This window comes from Neofelis nebulosa, chromosome 8, assembly GCF_028018385.1.
Source record: "Neofelis nebulosa isolate mNeoNeb1 chromosome 8, mNeoNeb1.pri, whole genome shotgun sequence".
Classification (NCBI taxonomy): domain Eukaryota; kingdom Metazoa; phylum Chordata; class Mammalia; order Carnivora; family Felidae; genus Neofelis; species Neofelis nebulosa.
The window spans coordinates 25625228-25644648 of record NC_080789.1 but is presented as its reverse complement, the minus strand read 5'-3'; the positions used below and the strand labels follow the sequence as shown (position 1 = coordinate 25644648).

The 19421-nt window shown below is 40.9% G+C and overlaps 1 protein-coding gene across 5 annotated transcripts in view; it reads right to left on the bottom strand.

The window, feature by feature from the left end:
- LOC131519062 (uncharacterized protein C3orf20 homolog) overlaps positions 1 to 19421 on the bottom strand; it is a 189313-nt gene that overhangs the window by 85125 nt on the left and 84767 nt on the right. For 4 of the 5 annotated variants that reach the window (XM_058741732.1, XM_058741731.1, XM_058741730.1 and 1 more), the window contains 2 exons: positions 10951 to 11248; positions 5042 to 5158 (listed from right to left, as the gene is read on the bottom strand). In XM_058741732.1, coding sequence (XP_058597715.1) covers positions 5042 to 5158; positions 10951 to 11248 — 415 coding nt within the window. Of the gene's footprint in view, positions 1 to 5041; positions 5159 to 10950; positions 11249 to 16757; positions 16875 to 19421 lie in introns of those variants that run through there. The other variant, XM_058741734.1, reaches the window with a different exon arrangement.

Below are 19421 nucleotides of genomic sequence, written 5' to 3'. Positions count from 1 at the left end.
AATGTTCTTAATATGCACTGAAGAGAATATCATAATTCTTGTGGTTGTAGTTTGCCCTAAATAGGTCCATGCTGTCTGAATGTGGTAGCTAAGGCCTAGAGAGGCCTCTAAGTGTCCAAAGGGCAGTGACAAGGAAGTCGTTTACAGCTCAAGAGCTTCACATTCTGGCTTCTATGGCCCCTTGTTCCATGTTGCTCCATGTTTATGTGAGTCCTAGAGAGTGAAAGCCCAATCTTCATGCAGCCAGACAATGTGTTTGTATTTCTAACCAACACTTGAAGGCCTCAGAACTCCAGCACAACTCCCTAAGAAAATACTACTGCAGTTTTAGTGTATTTTTAAGTATGAAAGAAACCCCAAAGCTTTGTTATGTTAAGTGTAATAATAAAATATAAATGTGCTAACTTATCAGCACAAATAGATCTGACCAAGCAATATAAATAAAGCAAAGGAGGGGGGAAAAAAAAAACCTTGTTAGATGCTAAATTTGCTTAAATTGATAATTCATTCTATTTTAGTCTTTCAACCTGACTAAAAAAGAGTTTGGAACAGAGTACCACGTTAACATGATTTTATTGCTCACTATATAATGAGGAGTCCCCATATTTTAAATCATTGTCCTTGCCATGTTAGGGGTGAGGAGCAGAAGAGAACAAAAAATTGCACAAACCAACCCTCTTAGCATCTTGAAGCAAACAGTCAACTCACTTTCTCTCTTGTCCTTTTAAAGTAGGAGTATGCATAGTTCTATCATCCACTTTTCTCTCTTGTATTATAACATACCTCCATCATTCTACTGATCACATCAAATCTTACTACAGTATTTGTTCTAGCTTATCTATTTCTCCTCCTGAAGACAGGGATCACGTCAGAACAGATGGAACAATGTAAAACTGTGCCCTGGCAAATTGGAAATGATTCTCCACAATCTTGTCCCTCTTTAGAGCTGTGGGCAATGCAAATCCCATCAACTAGCACATTTCTATATGAGTGAACACCTTGGGTAAAGAATTGATCCATCCCAATGCATCTAAGTAAACAGCTGAAATGGATTTTCAGCTGGGTTTTCACAGTGCTCTTTGCAGGCTTTTTGCCTTTGTTACATTGTGAGGAAAATGAGGGTTAATATATTATGGACAATCACCTCCATTCTCTGTAGCACTTTGCCCAAAGAAAAGTGGCAACATTGGAACAATTCTACACCTCACATTTTTTCCTTGAAAAATAAAGAAAACAATGATTCTGCCATGATCTGAGAAGAAAGACAGAGCCATTCCCCAAGGCCCTCAGAAAGCCATCTGGCTGCAATCTTTCCCCAGAGGTTTTTGGCCCAGAGACAAAGCACACTTGTACCAGATGGATCAACACTGTCACCCAGTGGACAAACAGGTAGGTGGGCTGAGGCCTTAGCTTTGCTCTTGGCTTGGCAGCCAGCATTTAAATAGGACCCTGTTTGTTTTAGGTGATCGCAAAATAATTGTCAATATTCTCCTACCTGGAATTGGGAGGATCTCAGCTAAAAGGACTTTGATTTGGCTGTCACGGATGAATGCAACTTAAGGAGGACATACATTTTCATTTTGCCCATGATTTTTTCTTTTTTAGCCACTAGTAAATTTATAGGAAGCATAGACTATAACCAACCAAGCAGGTCTGCTAAGACTCACAGGCTTAAATAGGCTTGCAGAAGCAGGGAGGTATTTGATCACCTGCCAGGTACTGTGGGAAGATTTCCCTACCACAGAATAAGACTCATTGTTCATTGTTCATAGTGACAGTGGATGTTTACTTTGAAAAGTAAAAAAAAAGTGTTTTGTTTTTTTTTTTGGTGTATATGTGGACTGAAATCTGAGGTTATTCCCTTTACTGGAGGGAAATCAGTAGATGTGCTCTTGCTATCTCTGTTTTGTATACATCTCAACAGACATGCGTGGATGTAGCCTCTGCCCCGTTTCTCTCTTCCTGCATCACTGTAGTCCTCACTGTCATTTGACGCTCCCAACAAACAGGCTTACTTTTCATGTTAAGGTGCAAGGCTCTTTGCCGTAAGTCTTTCTTTTTTTTTTTTTTTAATTTTTTTTTCAACGTTTTTAATTTATTTTTGGGACAGAGAGAGACAGAGCATGAGCGGGGGAGGGGCAGAGAGAGAGGGAGACACAGAATCCGAAACAGGCTCCAGGCTCCGAGCCATCAGCCCAGAGCCTGACGCGGGGCTCAAACTCACAGCGAGATCGTGACCTGGCTGAAGTCGGACGCTTAACCGACTGCGCCACCCAGGCGCCCCGCCTTAGGTCTTTCTTGCTAAATGTACCTTTAAATTAGTTTCTTCTCCCCAGCTGGAACCCGTAAACAAGCTGAAAGCATTCATCTGGTATCACTTTCACTTCTGAAGTAGTGGGGGCTGAAACTTCACTTTGTGGTAAGATGCTTTTGTAGCATCTTGATTAAAAGTAAAGTCTCTGTTTATTGGAGGGAAATCTGGATTTGAATCCTTATCCCACCACTTGCTAGCTAGCTCCTTGGCCCTGAACAGGTTACTTAATCTCCCTAAAGATTAGTTGCCATCCCTATTATCAGGAACAATATTAGCACCTACCCCCTCAGAGGTTAATTCCTGCTGTAGGGATTTAGTTAGGAAAATACAGATGAGTAACAGCACAGTGCCTGAGCACATAGGAAAAGCTCAATAAGCATTACTGTTAGTGTTATTATAATTATTACAATGACAGCAGTCATACTTATTATTACTAAAATGCAATTTTTATAAAGTATCTCTAGCCTAGCAGATGAAACCATGATATTTTTTGGGCTAGAAGGATCCTGAGAGATTATCCAGTCTATTGCCCCTCATTAAAATCATCCAGGGAAGTTTAAAAAAACATTGAAATCTCAAATAGCCAGATGAAAGAATGCTTATTATTTGAGCCCTTTCAGATGAAATCTGGAAAAGGCAAACCTAATCTATAGCAACAGAAAGCGGATCAGTGATTGCCTGGGGATGAAGGTGGAAGGACTACAGCTAAGGGGCTGAGGGAAACTTCCTGTGGTGGAGGCAGTTCCTCAAGTATGCACATTGTCAAAAGTCCTCGAAACTGTACAATAAAGTGGGTGTATTGTATGTGAAATGTATCATAATAAGGTTGATGTAAAGCTGATACTCAGGGCCCCTGGGTGGCTCAGTCGGTTAAGCATCTGACTCTTGATTTTGGCTCAGGTCATGATCTCATGGTTCGTGAGTTTGAGTCCTGCTTCGGGATCTGTACTGACAGGCATAACCTGTTTAGGATTCTCTCCCTCTATCTCTCCGTCCCTCCCCTGCTCATGTGAATGTGCTCTCTCTCTCAAGATAAATAAATAAACATTAAAAAAAAAAAAAGCTGATGCCGATCTCATCCAAAGGAATTCTGATTTAACTATTCCAGTGTGAGACCCAGAAATCATTTTTTCAGGAACCTAAGGCAGGAGCCAGTGGTGAGAGTCACTGATCTAATTCGGTCCTGTAAGCTTGCCAATGAGATCATCCCAAATATGTACAGCTGGTTATAGTGGAAGGTGCAGGACTAAAATCCAGGTCTCCAGATTCCTTGTGCTCTGAGCCTTTGCCTTTATTAATAACATCCCTTCTCCCTGGAACATCCCTCTCCTTCTTACCTCTCTGTATCAAAACACTTGTAGGTTCAGCTCACATCTCATACCTCTCAGCAAGCTGCAGACTGCACCGCACCTCCCACCCCGCCCCGCCCTTGGACTAGGAGTCCCTTGGCAGCAGAGACTGTGGCTTTTTTTTTTTTTTTTTTTTTTGTATTTGTATCCGCAGTACCCAATATTGTGCTTGGCACAGAGCGGACATTCCATACACATTTGTTGAACTGAAAAATTGGTGGAAGGGAATTAACATTTATTAAGTATCCATGATGTGCCAGGAATTGAAACAAACACTTTATGCACATTATCTCACTGAATTTTTATAATTTTATGAGTTGGTTACATTTTCCCTTTTTGTAAGGGAGGAAACAGGCTCAGAGGCTTAGTAATCTGCCCAAGGTCATATAGCCAGCAAATAGTAGAACCAAGGTCTGGACTCAGGTCTGTTTGTTTTCTTTTTCTTTTTTTTTTTTTTTTTTAATTTTTTTTTTTAACGTTTATTTATTTTTGAGACAGAGAGAGACAGAGCATGAACGGGGGAGGGTCACAGAGAGAGGGAGACACAGAATCTGAAACAGGCTCCAGGCTCTGAGCTGTCGGCACAGAGCCCAACGCGGGGCTCGAACTCACGGACCACGAGATCGTGACCTGAGCCGAAGTCGGACGCTTAACCGACCAAGCCACCCAGGCGCCCCAGGTCTGTTTGTTTTCAAAGTTCATGCTTTCTGTACTGTACTGGGCTGACTCAGTCACGGTAGTTATTCTGTTCAGTCTTAAAATATGGATATTATGTATCCTATCTCCTTGATTAGGTTATAATATTCTTAAATGCAAGAATTAAATTTTAGCATTTATAATCCCATATCTACTCAGGAGGTAGAGGATTTGATCACCTCAGTGTTAACAGAGTTTTTTTATTTTTGTTTTTTAAGTTTATTTATTTATTGGAGAGAGAGGGAGAAAGAATGAGCAGGGAGGGGCAGAGAGAGAGAGAGAGAGAGGGAGAGAGAGGAGAGAATCACGAGCAGACTCCACACTGTCAGCACAGAGCCTGAAATAGGGCTTGATCTCACAAACCATGAGCTCTTGACCTGAGCTGAAATCAAGAGTAGGACACTTAACCAACTAGCCACCCAGGCGCCACCAGATAATCCAGTTTTTAACTTCACTAAAGTAACCATAACGATAACCCAATAGTTATAAGAATATCTACAGCTATTAGTCAAGGGGGTAGTCAAGGGGGTACCAAGGAAGTTTGTGATTTGAGCTTATCTATTTCCTCATTCTCTCCATTCTTTTGTGTACTCTATGAATAATCTCGACATCATGCACAACATCATACACATATACAACATAGTAGGTTGGTTAAAAAAGTCATATATCTCAAAGTACATACCAAAAAAATTCCTGGAATGACATTGTGCCTTTGAACCAGAAGTGGACAACTGTTGCCAGTAAATTTAGATGCAGAGGTGATGTTGTATTTGAGCAATCGAAAGGGATCTGAACAACTCTAAAAAAGCAAAAAGTTGTAAAGACATTAAATCCCAAGTAAAAAATCCCTTGCTCCATTCAGCAGTATTTGTATCTGAATCAACAATTCTAAACTCTATTCCTACCACTCATCAGGAATGCCCTCTTCAAAAACTCATCAAAGACCTCTGTATTGCCAAGGCCAGTGGACATTTTCATGTTTCTTCTATTTCTTGACCTCTTTAAGACATTTGAAATTACTGAACAGTCCTCCTTCTCAAACTCTTTCCTGGGCTTTTCTGGTCCCACTCTTCTGTTTTCTTTCTCTATGTGTTCCATCCTAGTCTTTGTCATGCATAATTTTTTCTCTACTTCTTTAAGATTTTTAAAAATTAATTTTTGAGAGAGGGGAGAAGCAGAGAGAGAGAGGGAGACAGAGGATCTAAAGCGGGCTCTGAGCTGACAGCAGAGAGCCCAATATGGGGCTCTAACTCACAAACCACAAGATCATGACCTGAGCTGAAGTCAGATGCTTAACCACTGAGCCATCCAGGAGCCCCATCGCTACCTGACTTCTAAATATCTAAAATCTCCATTCTTGCCTCCTGCTATTCACTCTCTTAACATACCCCTTTGGTCACTCATACTTTTAACTACTATTTCTGTCTACCAAATGTCTTCCAAAGCTAGTGCCTTCCTCTGAGTGTTGGACTTGTGGGTTGAACTGCCTACTTCTTGATGTCCCATTTTGATGTCACTCTGGTACCCCCAACTCAACATGCCCAATCTGAATTTTTCCATCTTTCTCTTCATTCTTTTAAAAAAAAAATTTTTTTTAATCTTTATTTATTTTTGAGAGAGAGACAGAGTGCGAGTAGGGGGTGGCGGGGGGTGGACAGAGAGAGAGGGAGACACAGAATCTGAAGCAGGTTCCAGGCTCTGAGCTGTCAGCACAGAGCTTGAAGTGGGGCTTGAACCCATGAACCATGAGATCATGATCTGAGCTGAAATCAGACGCCCAACTGACCAAGCCACCCAGGTGCCCTCATTCTTTTTTTTTTTTAAGTAGGCTCTACACTCAATGTAGGGCTTACGTGACCCCAAGATCTAGGGTCACAAGCTCTACCAACTGGGCCAGTCAGCAACCCCTCTTTAAACATTCTTGTGGTAGCCTAAAGATGTCTATAAATTCTTTACCACTCTACCCATCAAGAGATGGAGGTCTATTTCCACTCCCCTTGAATCTGGGCTGGCCTTGTGATAGGTTTTGACCAAGAGTATAACTGTATAACTTTTGAGGCCAGGCCTTAAGAGATCTCCAGATTCCATATTCACCTCTGGAACATTCCTTCTCAAAATATGGACACTGCTTTTTGAGGAAACCAGAATAACTCTGTAGAGAGGCCTTCAAATAGAGGTCCCTGGCCAATAGCCATTCCTGAACTCCTAAATGTCAGCAGTATTACCTGCCAGCCATGTGAATGAGGCTATTTTTGAATCCTCCAGCTGTACTCAAACTGCCCAAGCCAGTGCTATGTGAAGCATATTCCGGTCATCCCTGCTAAGTCCCGAGAGGGTCATGAGTAAATATGTGGTTGTTGTTCTATGTTTGCAAGTTTTGGGGTGGTTTATTACTTGGTAATGGATAACAGATATTTCTTATCCTTGTCCTTCTGAATTCCCTATCTCAAAACAAAATAGTACCACCATTCTTCTAACTGTCCAAACAAGAAGGTAGAAGACATCTTAAACTCTTCCCTCACTCAACATATCAAGTCTTACAGAGTCTCGCTTCTATCCATCACTCAGACTCAGCATCCTTTTCCACTCCCACTGCTACTGCCTGATCATTTCTCTCCTGTGTAAATTGCGATAATAGGTCTCTTTGTCATTCCAATCTTTTCCAGACCATTCTGTCAAAATGATCCAACTAAAATGCAAAATCTCTTACCGTCACTTCTGTGCTTAAAACCCTTTAATGACTCCTCTTCCTCTTCAAGGAGAGTTCAAATTCTTTATCAAACCTCATAGTCAGTCTTTCACTAACTTCTTTGGCTGCTAGCTTCCTCAACATGCACCCCCTAATACTGATTCATTTCCTATTTCCCAGATTCATCCTACAGTTTGCTATCCTTTTGCTTTCCAACGTACAGTTTTCCAACATGCCTTCCAAAATGCCATTTGTGGTAAATATTCACCCAGTTAATTCTTACTAGTCTTACTAGTCCAGCAAGCCACTTCTTGTCTAAATGCTCCATTGATACTTCTGACCAGGCACTCATTTCAACATGTCATGAGTCATGACTGTTCTCTGGATTGTCTTTTCCTTGAGGACAAGATCAGAGTCTGATTCATTTTGCTATCTCAAGTTATTATCACACTCCCCAGCATGTTGTAGGAACTCAGTGAATGTTTGTTATCTGAATCAATAAATATACAGAATTGTGCTATCAAAAAGTTTCATCCTCAAGTAGATATTAAGAGCACTGGGGACTTATTTCCTCATTATTAGAAGGATTCAGTGAGACATGGCTCCTTTTATCAGATGCTCTGGTCTCTACAATTCCTGCCGAGCATACATACGAAGCCCCTTCCACACCTCCTGCCTCCACATGCCCAGGCACACATTTCTGAGGTGCTGGATATGAGCCATTCCTCCCAATCCATTCATCTCATTTGATTTCACTCTTGCCCCCCTAAGCCACTGCTTTTCCTACTCCACAATGCTATATGGCAGAGCATGGTGCTTAAGAGTGTGCTTCCTGGAGTAAGACTGATTGGTGTGAATCTCAGCCCCACCGCTTTTCTTTTCTTTTTTTTTTAATTAAAAAAATTTTTTTTTTTCTTTTTAACGTTTATTTATTTTTGAGACAGAGAGACAGCAGGAACAGGGGAGGAGCAGAGAAAGAGGGAGACACAGAATCGGAAGCAGGCTCCAGGCTCTGAGCCATCAGCCCAGAGCCTGACGCGGGGCTCGAACTCACGGACCACGAGATCGTTACCTGAGCTGAAGTTGGACGCTTAACCGACTGAGCCACTCAGGCGCCCCAGCCCCACCGTTTTTAACTGAGTAACCTTGAACAAGTGACCTAACTGTCCTGTGTCTCAGTTATTCACCTGTGCTCAATGGACTCATGTGCAGAGAGCCAGCCATTTGCAATTCTTTTGAGAACTAAATGATATTCTGGGTAAATAGTGGTTGCAACACAGTAAATGCTCAATAAATATTGCTTTTTTGATCTTATTCTGACTTTGTCACTTCAGATCAGTTGAACAAACATTTCCTGAGTGTTTACTAGATGCCAGGTATAGAGGGAGAGGGGGGATGGCAGGTACTGTTTGCACCAAGGATATTAGAGCCCTTGGGATTTGACGCACATCATTGTCTTTTTCAGTGAAGAGTTGAACTCTTCCTAACTATGGTCTTGCTCTCTCATCCACTTGGCTTGTCTGTCTCTTCAGGGGAGCCCTAGCTCCATTCACAAGCCCATAGTCCCAGAGCATCTCCCATGAAACTAAGAAAGAAGTAGCATTGATCATATACCCCCATAACTGGCGTTTAGGCTAAAAAAACATTTGCTCATTCATTGGTTCATTTATTCATTTGACAAATAAATTTTAGATGTTAACCATGCATTAGGCCCAGTGATAGGCACTAGGGCTACAATGGTGACCAAGACATGGTCCTGCCATCAAGAAGATTCCAACTGTGGGCAGAGGAATCTGGATTTAGTGTAGGCTGGAAGGGTGGGGCTGCCACTCCCAGAACCAGTTCTCCCTGAGCTCCCAGAACCCATCCCATACACTCTGTGGCTCAGGCTACCCTTTTAGGAGCTTTGTCTACACCCTTGAGGCTTCCATCAGAGCATCCGGTGAATTCTCATTGCTGTCCAGCTTCCAAGTGCAGCTTAACAATTTCACCATTGTGCAGGCCTCGTGGTTCCCTGGTTAGGTGGAATGAAAGAGAATGAAGAGAGAGCCAAGACCCTAGTCTGACCAGGCAACCTTTTTGATGGAGACTGGAGTTCTAGGGTGAACTTTCTGTGTTTTACAACCTTCCCCATTCTTATTTGTATTCCCTTTAGGGCCTCTGGTATGAGAATATTCCCTTCATTTTTATGATCTAAAAAAAGAATCTACTTTATGGAAGTCTAGGGCACCCAGCCAATTACACCCATATTCATATTCTCTTTCTTCACCGTTTAGAGTTACAAAATGACATGTCACTTTCTTGCAAGGTTGCTATCAATTCTGTTAGATGAAATATTTCCTTCATCAAAACTTACCTTTTAAACTTGTTTGTTTATATTCTACCTTTTTAGCAAAAGATGCAAGGAGGTTTATAGGAAGCAAGAATAGTATAAGAGAAAATTATAAATCAAAAAAAATTATGATGAGAAAATTTCAGTATCAATACAAGCTCTGGATCCAAAATAAGAAATGGATTTCAGATAAGTGGCCCATAAGTTCTTAATCTATTGTTATAATTCAGTTTAAAACTTTTCTCTGTACTTTCAGGCCAAGTAAAGAGAGAAACCCAGTTGGGTACCAAAAATCTCATTACCGGGAAAGAGGAAACATACAGGATCCTCATGGGAAGTAAAGCTATTCTAGCTTCTCATTCAGAAAGACAATTTTCACATCGGGCTTCATCTAGGGGAACACTAGGCCTGGGGAATACAATGTAACATCACTCAAAAGAAGCTCAGGGCTATTTAGGGCAATGTCTTAAAAGCCCAATCAGTGGACGCAGCTCTGCAAGAGGTGACACGGCCCTGCCCTCAGCTTCCACATGCTTCAACCTGATGCAGAACAAGACCTGAGCCCTGCAGAGGTTCTTTAATATGTCCCCTGGGGCCATCGCTGGGGTTGGAACAGGGAATTGGTCAGGGAGGGAAGAGCCCCACTGGGAGGGGCCCTCCATGTCACATGAAAGAACTTGGACGTGGCCTGAAAGGAAGTCCTTAGAAGATTTTAAGCAGCAGAATGATGCAGTCGTGTCCATGTATTAAAAAGAGCACCCCGCAACGAGTAGGAAATATCACAGGCACCAAGACCAGAAAGCAGGAAAACTAGTCAGGCCACTGGAGAAAATCAGATGGGAGATGATGAAGGCCTGAAATAAGCAGAAGCAGTGGGACTGGAGAAAAGGCACAAATAGGGAAAAAAGTGACATAGTGATACAATCAATAAGACTTAGAGAATACTCTTGAGGGGAAAGGCTATCATATAGAAGAGGCTTCATGAGTTACTACTCAGATCCGCTGGTAGTAGTTACTAGCAGTGCAGTCAGGAAAAAGAGTTAGGGCCCAGTCTAGGCTCAGTTGAAAAGAATGATGGATCAGTAATGTCCACCATAGATGCAGAATGGTAGGATGTTGGCATGCCTGGTATTTACCATTCCCAGCCTCTGGCAAAAGAGGCATAAAAATGTACTGTGTGTTTCAAAATGTGCATACTGTGTAATTCCATGTATACGAACATCTAAAACAGATAAAACTAATTTATGGTGATGGAAGTCAGAAAAGCGGTTACCAGGGGTGGGAGGCAGGGGGATTGCTGACTGAAAAGGGCCAGAGAGAACTTTTTGGGGTCCGGAAATATTCTATATCTTAATCTGGCTCGTGATTATATAGGTATACACATACACAAAAATTCATTAAGCTATATGCCCTTAAGATTTGCGACCTTTATTATATGAAGGTCATACTTCAATTACAAAAGCAGGGGAAAAATTCCTCCACAATCTTTTGGGTGGCTGAGGAAATGTATTAAGATGTAACATGCAAGTAGACATTATTCACAGTTTGTCTTAATACACATGATACCCACCTGAATGCAAGGCATGCTTTTGGATCTGTTCAGTTTCCTATACACTTGGGCCATTTCTTTTATAGTCTTGTCTGTTTCCTTAGCTGAGGTCACGTGGACTATAATGACCTGATCCACGGAGGACAGCTGGGTGCTTATAAGGTGATCATACTCCAGGTCTGTCACTTCAGGGATGCTGTAAGTGCCACATTGGCATGTGCCCCCTTCCTTCCCACACAGTGTCCTCCTGAGGACCACAGGACAAAGCAGCTGGGAAGCAAACCATGCATCCTTGCTCTCAATGGGAGGAAGAGGAAGCCTAGAAATGTAATGGTTAGAAATCATGTTTAAAGAACTGAATAGACAGAAAAAACATCACTTTGAAAAGAACCAAAGTGGCTACTTTGGTAAAGCATTTACATTTAATTCTGGACAGAATTTTATGTGTCAGCACACTAAAATGCTTGTCAAAACACTGAAAGAGTTCAACGTAAGGCTTTTCAGTTATATAAGCACTTGTGGCTCTGAAACAGACATAAGCTATGTCAGTTCAGAGGAATTAATTAATCCAAATGATTGCAAATAATTGACCAATAAGGATGAGATTTAGAGCGTTAATTGCAGTTTAACAAATGCAAGAAGAATGCATTGAGACTGGTCTGTAAGATACTTACTTCATTCCCTCTTACAAGTGGGAAAAACTGGAGCTCAGGAAATTCAATAACATGACTAAAGCACACAAGTAGTAACTGATAGAGCTGGAACGTGAACCCGTGTGTATTTTTTTCTGTTACAATACTGCTGTCTCACTGACTGGAAGTGAAATATCTACAGAATACTTTTGAGTTGATTTATGTCTATTAATAGACTGGATAAATTATGTAACCCAATAGCCAGAATGGACATCAGAAAGCTAAATTTGGATCTGTCATCTATCACTAACTCTCAGTGTCACTGTAAATCTTCTGACTTTTTTATGCTTCAGTATTAACATCTGTAATGTAGGGATAAGTTTCCACAAAACTTCTGGGAGGTTATGAGGCTTATAAAAACAAACTCTGTGAATTTTAATTACACCTAAGGAATTTTTGTGTGATGCTGAAATTTGTTAAATAAAATATTTTAATTAAGTTACTGAAAACTGGCATTCCTGGTAGCTAGAAGAGTATTTTTTATTATCATTAAAATATTCAGTGTTGGCTTCATCTTTTCTTTTTTTTAATTTTATTTTAAAAATTTATATCCAAATTAGTTAACACAACCCCTCCAGTAAACCTGTTTGTTCTCCGTATTTAAGAGTCTCTTATGTTTGTCCCCCACCCTGTTTTTATATTATTTTTGCTTCCCTTCCTTTGTGTTCAACTGCTCTGTGTCTTAAAGTCCTCATATGAGTGAAGTCATATTATATGTCTTTTTCTGACTAATTTCGCTCAGCATAATACTGTCTAGTTCCATCCACATAGTTGCAAATGGCAAGATTTCATTCTTTTTGACTGTCGAATAATACTCCATTGTATATATATGCCACATCTTCTTTATCTATTTATCCATCAGTGGATATTTGAGCTCTTTCCATACCTTGGCTATTGTTGATAGTGCTGCTATAAACATTGGGGTGCATGTGCCCCTTTGAAACAGCATACCTGTATCCCTTGGATAAATACTTAGTAGTGCAATTGCTGGGTCAAAGGGTAGTTCTATTTTTAACTTTTTGAGGAACCCTGTACTGTTTTCCAGAGTGGCTGCACCAGTTTGCATTCCCACCAGCATTGCAAAAGAGATCCTCTTTCTCCGCATCCTCACTAACATCTGTTGTTGCCTGAGTTGTTAATGTTAGCCATTCTGACAGGTGTGAGGTGGTATCTCATTGTGGTTTTGATTTGTATTTCCTGATGATGAGTGATGTGGAGCATTTTTCCATGTGTTGGTTGGCCATCTGGATGTCTTTTTTGGAGAAGTGTCTATTCATGTCTTTTGCCCATTTCTTCACTGGATTATTTTTTGGGTGTTGAGTTGGATAAGTTCTTTATAGATTTTGGATACTAACCCTTTATCTGAGATGTCATTTGCAAATATCTTCTCCCATTCCATCGGTTGCCTTTTAGTTTTGCTGATTGTTTCCTTCTCTGTGCAGAAGCTTTTTATTTTGATGAGGTCCCAATAGTTCAGTTTTGCTTTTGTTTCCCTTGCCTCCAGAGACACGTTGAGTAAGAAGTTGCTGTGCCCAAGGTCAAAGAGGTTTTTGCCTGCTTTCTCCTCAAGGATTTTGATGGCTTCCTGTCTTACATTGAGGTCTTTCATCCATTTTGAGTTTATTTTTGTGTGTGTGTGTAAGAAAGTGGTCCAGGTTCATTTTTCTGCATGTCGCTGTCCAGTTTTCCCAGCACCACTTGCTCAAGAGACTGTCTTTTTCCATTGGATATTCTTTCCTGCTTTGTCAAAGATTAGTTGGCCATATGTTTGTGGGTCCATTTCTGGGTTCTGTATTCTGTTCCATTGATCTGAGTGTCTGTTTCTGTGCCATGTTGGCTTCATTTTCTTTACGCTGAACCTGAGGAACTTAGTAAATGTGATAAATGCCCAGTGGTGTTTTTTGAAGTTGTGCTTTTCAAAATATCTTGATTCTTCCCCTTGGTAGAAGCACATTTCTGAGAAATGATGATTATATATTTCCTTGTGATAATAAAACCCACACATGTAAATATAGTATGTTATTTCAGTTCTTGCCTTCATGTTCTACCCAACCTATTTTCAATGTCACGTCTTTTTCCCCCCCTTTCCTGCCATATTGTTTACTAGTGAACTTAGAAACAGGCCAACTCAGAAATGGACCTTCTTTTTTTGGAAAGAGAGGCAAAAAATTTCAATAGAATACTGTTGCTCTGAAACCTTCAGAATCTGAGTGCTTCTGTATTCATTATAGTAAACGTTTATATATATGCATATCAGTGTGTGCACGTAGACCACTTTACATACTAAAAAAAGAAAACAAACAGCTGTGTACATACCACCAAGCTTTATCAAATCTTAGTATTTTACTACATTTGCTATATATATATATATTTTTTCATTATTATAATTTCAGATACAACTTATAGCCCCAAGGACATCTCCTGATTTCATTCAACTTTTAACTCTGATTTTGATGTATGCCATTCCCATGTATGTTACATAAATATATCATAATTCATAATCTATCAGGGTTAGGGTTTTAGTTACAAGCAGCAGAAACAAACTGGCCAATTTAAGCAAATGCACAAAAACAAAGGAATGCACTAAAGAGCTTAGAAAATCTTTGGAAAGGTGGAAGAATCAGGCTTGCAGGGTCCACTGCCAGGGAAAATGTCCCCAGTCATGCTGTAGAACTTGTCCAGTTCGGACACCACAGCCACAGCTGCTGGGCTGACTCTGCTGGTGGACCCTGCTGACCCAGAACACTGTCCTGAGAACAGTAGCCGGCACAGCCTCTGGGAGCCATGTAGAACTGATGCCCCTTCCTGCCTGGAGGGTCTGGGCAGCCCCTGCAGCTGCATGGAAATCTGGGCCAGGTTCATTGGATTGGTAGAAACTGGGTCATGTGCCTAGGGCCCAGTTTCAGAGGGAACTGAGAAAGCAAAAATCTGGCATTGTGGTCATCTATACTGGAAGTGTGCTCCACTTTGGCAAGTAGAGGAGTTCTCAAAGATAGAAAGTTGGTTCAGAGGCTGGATGGTCAAAACAAATGGCAGTTGTCCACAACAAAAAATTTAAATATCCTCTTGGTTATGGACATTTAGGTAGTTTCCTATTTTTAACTGTTGCAAACTGCTACAGTGAAATTTTTGTACATTTCCTTCTTTTGTACATAAGACTTTCATTTTAATGTAGTTAAACTTATCATCCCTCTCCCTAATTTTTGTGTTTTTTTGTGTGTTTGGTTTAAGAATTTATTTTCCTGCGCCCGGGTGGCTCAGTGGGTTAAGCCCCTGACTTTGGCTTAGGTCATGATCTCACAGTTTGTTTATTGAGTCTGAGCCCCACATCGGGCTCCCTGCTGTCAGCACAGAGCCCACTTCAGATCGTCTGTCCCCCTCTCTCTGCCCATCCCACACTTACACTCTCTCTCTCAAAAATAAACATATAAAATTGGGGCGCCTGGGTGGCGCAGTTGGTTAAGCGTCCGACTTCAGCCGGGTCACGATCTCGCGGTCCGTGGGTTCGAGCCCCGCGTCGGGCTCTGGGCTGACGGCTCGGAGCCTGGAGCCTGTTTCCGATTCTGTGTCTCCCTCTCTCTCTGCCCCTCCCCCGTTCATGCTCTGTCTCTCTCTGTCCCAAAAATAAATAAAAAACGTTGAAAAAAAAAATTAAAAAAAAAAAAATAAACATATAAAAAAAGAATTTATTTTCTATCTCAAGGTGATAAAAACATCCTCCTTATGTTTTCTTCTAAATATTTTATTATTTGGCTTTTCATATTTAGCTCTTTAATCTGCTTGGAGTTTATGATGGGTAGTAGGAATATAAGATAGGTAAGTAGGTAGATAGATAACCAATTGTCCCACCACCATTGATTGAATAATCCATTCTTTCCTCACTGGTTTGTATTGCTATCTCTATTGTATATCAAATTTCCATATGTGTCTGGGTCTGAACTGGGGCTCTCTATTCTGTTCCATTGATCTAACGAGTCTGATGCCCATACCACAATATCTTTGTTACTATCACTTACTAAAAGGCCTTGAAATCTGGTCAGGCAAATCCTTTCACTTTGTTTTTCTTCTTCAAATGTATTAATGCTATTTCTACAGTTAGCTACCTTATACCTCAAAGAACACAATGATTAAAAAAAAAAAACTTTTAGCACGTATGATTTGCTATACAATATGAGTGTTAAAGAGTAACAAGAGATCTAACGATACCACCTTTGCAAGTGGCTGGACAGTAGCAGAGAGCTCTGAGAGCAGGACAGGGAGTTACCATCAAATAATTCAGGCGTGTTTGGATTTAAAGTTCTGATCTCCATCCTGTAAAGAACAGACTGCTAGAATTCCCAGACCCAGTAACACCCTCTTGTTTTCACATGATCACTTATTCCTTCATCCCCAGCTTCACCTACAAGGACCCTATAACAGGTGAACACAGAGCATACCAACATCAGAGGCTCTGAAGAGGCATTCTGTGCATCCCTGAGTAATTCTAATGTGTCAGCTAGTGTGACTACCAACCAAGCTGCTTGCTGGCCTGGAGACTTGGTCTGCTCATATTCCTAATATTCATGGGGCAGGACACCACCCCACCATTATTGGACTTGATTATGAATGTGAGGCCTTGGGGTTCTGAGTATTGGCCACTGAAAACCCACTAGGCAGGGAAGGGTAAACACACACACACACACACGCACGCGCACGCACGCGTCAAGGTTTTAGCACTCTCTACCACCCCATAACTCCCCAATGTGAGGCAGTTAACATAAACCAGTGAGAGTTAACATAAACCAGCTGTCAGTGAGAGATACATACTATCTTATTTTATGCTTAAGAAATTCAGATTGGCTCTCTATACCTGTTGATATATTGAGAGTCTTAGTAATTTCCCTTAACTTTTTGACAAGCTTATTTCTATTTTAGCTAGCCCATAGACCCAATTCTTAGAGGACTGAACTGATTTCTTTCTAGCACATGGTTTCTGGGCCTTCCTCGTGGTAACTTTGTCTTTCCATTCCCTTCCAATAAGTCGGCACTTTCAATCATGATGCACATTTGAAGTTATAATCGCCAATGCAACCATCAGATAGTAATTTATTGAATAAAGCTGAAAAGAGGAGTAAACAGATTAAAAAAATACATCCATTTAAGTTTTTTTAATGTGTGTATTTATAAACTTTAGTAACTGTTAAGGTTTCACATGCAGAGTTTAATGCACAGGAAAATGCTGGTAGTATAGTAATGTTTGGATGTCCCGAAATGCTGAAAGAAATGAAAAAATACACAAGCGCATTAAGGTATAGCTATAGGTCAGTTAACAAACCTATAAAGTCCCCATAGAGTCACATTCTAGCTCTAATTTCTCCTGTTAAGCACAAGCAAGTTGCTATATCCTTTACAGTGTGGTTCACAGTCATTACTGATGGGGTTGAACTACAGGAGTAAGTTTACATATCCCTTTGTCTACAGGACCATCCATCTTATCAGGAAAGTATGCAATGTGCTTCAAAGAGTAAGAACCGAATTTTAAAGTTTATTTATTAATTATGAGCAAGAAAGACAGAACACATGAGTCGGGGGTGGGGGGACACAGAGAGAGAGAATCCCAAGCAGGCTCCACACTGTCAGACAGAGCCCAAAGCAGGGCTTGATCTCAGGAACACTGAGATCATGACCTGAGCTGAAGTCAAGCGCTGGTTGCTTAACCAACTGAGCCACCCAGGTGGCCCTTAGGTGTTTATTTTTGAGAGAGTGAGCAGACAAAGGAGGGGCAGAGAAGGAGGGACACAGAGGATCCAATCTCCCTGCTAACAGCAGAGTCTGATGTGGGGCTTGAACTCATGAACCGCGAGATCATGACCTGAGCCAAAGTCAGACACTTAACCAACTGAGCCACCCAGGTGCTCTAAGAACAAAATTTTAAATATGAGTGGAGTAGTACCTGTGCAACATAGTGCAGTATTTTGCATAGAATGCTGCTAAAGCTAAAGCAGTCTATAAATTAAAATGGAATTCAACTCCAGAACTTACTTTGAGCACTGTCTGCATAAGTGCTGTTTGACAAAAGAGATGAAATCGGCTACAGCGTGAGGCAGCATATAAGCAGTGTCCCACTGTAGGTTTACCTACTGTAGCAGTCTGTATGAATGACAGTTTATAAGTGCACTAATATTAATACGTCCTTTCCCTAACTTTTTATGCTTTGTCTCTAATTTTGCAGAAAATGTATATTTTATTTATTTTTTAAAGATATTTTAAAAGTTTATTTTTGAGAGAGAGAGCAGGGGAGGGGCAGAGAGAGAGGGAGACAGAATCCCAAGCAGACTCCGTGCTGTCAGTGCAGAATCTGATGTGGGGCTTGAACTCAGGGAACTGTGAGATCATGACCTGAGCTGAAATCAAGAGTCAGACGCTTAACCGACTGAGCCACCCAAGGCTACGTTTTAAATCATGACATTTGTGGTGGACATTAGTGAACAATTTTTTTTTAGTTGAATACCAGGAGTCATTTTCATCTTCAACCTTCCTAATAAGACCCCAAGTTTATTTAATATCTGCCTGTCCCTTTTGTAGCCCAGCTGCCTCTGGACCAGCTGACCCCATGCTAAGCTCCAAGGATGGGCCCTGGATGGTTTAGGGCAGTGAGACTTTTTTCATTTATCCAGCCACGGCCACTGGGGAGAAGGTCAGAAACATGTGACACCAGACATAGTTTATCCCAGGCCTTTTGTTTGGAGTGCTGGGAACAAAGTCCCCCTCTCTTCCATGGTGGTTGTTCTGAGTAGATATGAAGCCTGAAACTGTTCGAGCATCTTTTTCCTGCTCACAGACTAAACTGATGCACAAATGAGGGAAAGGGGGATGGAGTGGCCCAATGCCTCCCTTGTAGCTCTACCTCTCAATTTACAAATGTGTAATAAGTGTCCTTGTTTGAGTTGCATTCTCTGTTACTTGTCCCCCAAAGAAAGCATTCTAATTAACATAACACGTAATGTAATAGGCCTTAGAGGTTTTTACAGTCATTATAGTAAGGTTTTAGCAAAGTTGAAGTAAACCTGAGTGTGTTCAATACACTATATCTTAACTGAATGTCTTCGAATTCTTTTTTTCAATTATTTATTCCATCGTTACTCACCCTGAGGATTCTAAACGTACCTGTTCTTAAGTACTTTATAGATTTGCTCTATTATTTTAATTTTGTCTAGATTGAATCCATCTTTTGACTATTGATTTTTGGATTGTCTTTGTTAGAATTAGCTTTCTTTAAAATTTTTTTTTTAATTTTAGAGAAAGAGAGAGAGAGAGAGAGAGAGAGAGAGAATCCCAAGCAGGTTTCATGCTCAGCGCAGAGCCTAACAGGGGGCTTGGTCCTATGTTCCCAGATCCATGACCTGAGCTGAAATCAAGAATCAGATGCCCAACTGACTGAACCCCACAGGCGTCCCAGAATTAGCTTTTTTGATATGTTTTGGAATTTTGGATTCTAGGTTCATCTTGAGTGGAACGTTTTTCCTCTCTCTTTCTGTGATGTGTGTGTATCTGTGTATTGAGTGTGTGTTGAGTATGTGTATTCTTATCTTTAAGTCTTTCACAATCTTGTGAAGTAGGTATTATTACCTCCATTCTACAGATAGAAAAACAGAAGCTTGGAGAGGTATGTGATTACCAAAGTCTCATAGCTTGTACACTCTGCTAATGTGTTATCAGGACATTATGCTGTATTCACTCTGCCAGGTGTCAGCCTGTCCTCCATGCACAGGATTTGGCTGGAAATTGAATTGGAGCATGGAAACCATATGTAGAAGTGAT